General features: G+C 39.5%; 1 protein-coding gene across 4 annotated transcripts in view; it reads left to right on the top strand.

Moving 5' to 3' along the window:
* The window catches only part of Glyr1 (glyoxylate reductase 1 homolog), a 34702-nt gene that overhangs the window by 2380 nt on the left and 29661 nt on the right, over positions 1-2661 (top strand). For all 4 annotated transcript variants that reach the window (XM_010644130.1, XM_033758586.1, XM_033758584.1 and 1 more), the window contains exon 3: positions 167-246. In XM_010644130.1, coding sequence (XP_010642432.1) covers positions 167-246 — 80 coding nt within the window. The remainder of the gene's footprint in view (positions 1-166; positions 247-2661) is intronic.

Here is a 2661-nt window from a genome sequence, read left to right on the forward strand (position 1 = left end):
CTCACTATGTAGCCCAGGCTGGTCTCAACTCACAGTGATCCTCCTGTCTCAGCCTCCCGAGTGCTGGGATTACAGGCATGCACCACCACGCCTGGCTATGAAAATTACTTTTCTAATTGGCTGTGGTGTTGTCATCAAACCTTTTGTTTCCCCTTTTATCCTCCAGATTGTTAATCCACCCAAGGATTTGAAGAAACCACGTGGAAAGAAATGCTTCTTTGTGAAGTTTTTTGGAACAGAAGATCAGTAAGTAGTATTCACCCAGAGTGCCTTTGGGCATTTACCTGAGTCTGAGACACTGTGAGAATATTCTAAGGATTCTTAGTTTGGGCTTCTTGTAGTGTGTAAAAATGCTATATCATTCTAGCTTTGTACCTAAATTAATGGTACTATACGCATCTCACAGAAGTTGTGCTGGGGCCAGTAACAGTACCAGTGCCATGTAAGAGCTAGGGTTCATTATCTACATATGATAGTCACATGGAAATTGTTTTTCTGCCTCTTTCTTTATTGACACTGTCAGCAGTTCTTTTATAAAAGCCATGTTTGCTTCCCTTTCAGTAGTTATACGTTACTGATCATGAGGTCTACAGTAAAAGCAAATTTTATTTTTATTTATTTTTAAAGTTTTTTTCATTTATTTTTGCAGTACTAGAGGTTGAATACAGGCCTTCACAATGAACTGCATCACCAGTTTTTTTTTTTTTTTTTTTTTTTTCCTCTTTTTTTCTTTTTTGATACAGGGTCTCACTAAATTGCCCAAGTTAGCCTGGACCTTGCTATCCTCCTGCCTTGCCCTCTCAAATACCTGGGATTACAGGCATAAACCACCACAACTGGACCATTTGTCTTAATAAAAGTAATCCCATTCTCTTTTGTAAAACTAGGTGAAGTGCTCTAATGTTAAAATAGTATACATTATAAGCATTATTATCAGATGTGTGCTAAAGTTGAAGGATCCAGGACCATTATTAATTTAGGATTTTCTCTTGGTACTGGGGATTGAACTCAGGACCTTGTGCTTGTGAGGCAGCGATAGTGCCGCTGAGCTAAATCCCCAGCCCTCTACTGATTTGTTCAATTTTCTTGTCACTCCATCAAATTAATTATCTGGATCTAGATAAATAGCTTGATTTCTTAAAGTATTTATGATTCCTATAGGAAAATGGAATTTCGGGTTTAAAGAAAAAGTCTGAAAGCTGGGCGTGGTGGTGCACACCTGTAATCCCAGCACTCAGGAGGCTGAGGCAGGAGGATTGGTGTGAGTTTGAGACCAGCCTGAGCTATATAGTGAGTTCCAGGTCAGTCTCAACTACATAGTCAGACCCTGTCTCAAATCTGACACCTTTCTGGTAATTTAGCATTGGTAGTTAAAATATTCATTACCAGAAAACAATATAAAATATTATATATTAAAATCTCTTCTAAACCATTACTCATTCAGAAGTTTGTACACCAAAGTGCTCTTCCTGGTTCTCACATTTGCACAGTGGATTGACCTTCCCAATAAGATATACCTCACCCACAATTCCCCATACAAACCAATTTACCACCCTTATGGTGACAGTATTTCAAAGATGTTACTAGCCGTGAGTTGTGTGAATTCCAGAGGTTGAGAACCTTTGGAAGAGGGAATGTTGTCCTAATGTCATGGACTCCACAAGGAAGATTATCCTGATGAACAAATGAGGGCCAGGGATTTAGCTCAGTGGTTCCACTGCCTGCCTCACAAGTGCAAGGACCCCAATTTGATCCCTGGTACCAAAAAAGAAAAAGTGAGCATGTGCACACTCCACACTGCTTCTCAGTGAAGGAATTCCTAGGAAACTGAATGTTGAAGTCCCCACCTTCTTAGTGCTGAGTTAGATGACAAGGCTTAAGTAGTTCATATGGGATTCTGTGCAGAATGAGTGGTACAAGTAATTACAAAAGGATTCTGGAAGAGAGAGAAGTCAGTGGAGAACAGTGAAGTCCAGGAAGACTGACGAATGAATTCACTTCTAAGATGAATACAAATTGGATGGGTAGGAATGATGGCAGTCCTGGTCATGGGGATACTATTAAGGTGGGGGATATGATAAGGAAGAGGTTCCCTACCTGGGGTAACTGGTGCTTGGGAATATGGTTGGACAAACTTGTTTGGCTAAATGAAGAATTACACAAAACTAGGAACTCAGCCAAGCTATATGAGACCTGAATGATATTTATTGTTTTTAAATGCTTAAAGGATAAGCTGGTTGTGATGGTGAAGGCCTGTAATCTAGTACTTAGGAGACTGAGGCAGGAAGATCACTATGAGTTTGAAGCCATCCTCGTTACATAGTTCAAGGACAGCCTGAACTATATATATAGTGAGACCCTGTCTCAATTTAAAAAAAACAAAGAACTTAAATGATAAATTAATAAATTAATCCTCATGTATAAAAATAAGTACGACACAAAAAATTGAGAGCTGAGGGAATTTGAAAGCTTAGGCAGGCAAATAGTGCAACAAATGATAAAGGAGGGAGATATGCATTGAACAGAAACATAACCTGCTGGTAGGGACGGTAGTTGTGATGTGATTTCTAAATGACTAAAGCTCTTTTGGATGGGCCTATAAGCAAGTCGATGTGGGGCAACTGCTAGGCATGACTTTAGGCCTTTGAAACTCCTTTTATC

This window comes from Fukomys damarensis, unplaced genomic scaffold, assembly GCF_012274545.1.
Source record: "Fukomys damarensis isolate Sample0158 unplaced genomic scaffold, DMR_v1.0_HiC HiC_scaffold_34, whole genome shotgun sequence".
Taxonomy (NCBI): Eukaryota; Metazoa; Chordata; class Mammalia; order Rodentia; family Bathyergidae; genus Fukomys; species Fukomys damarensis.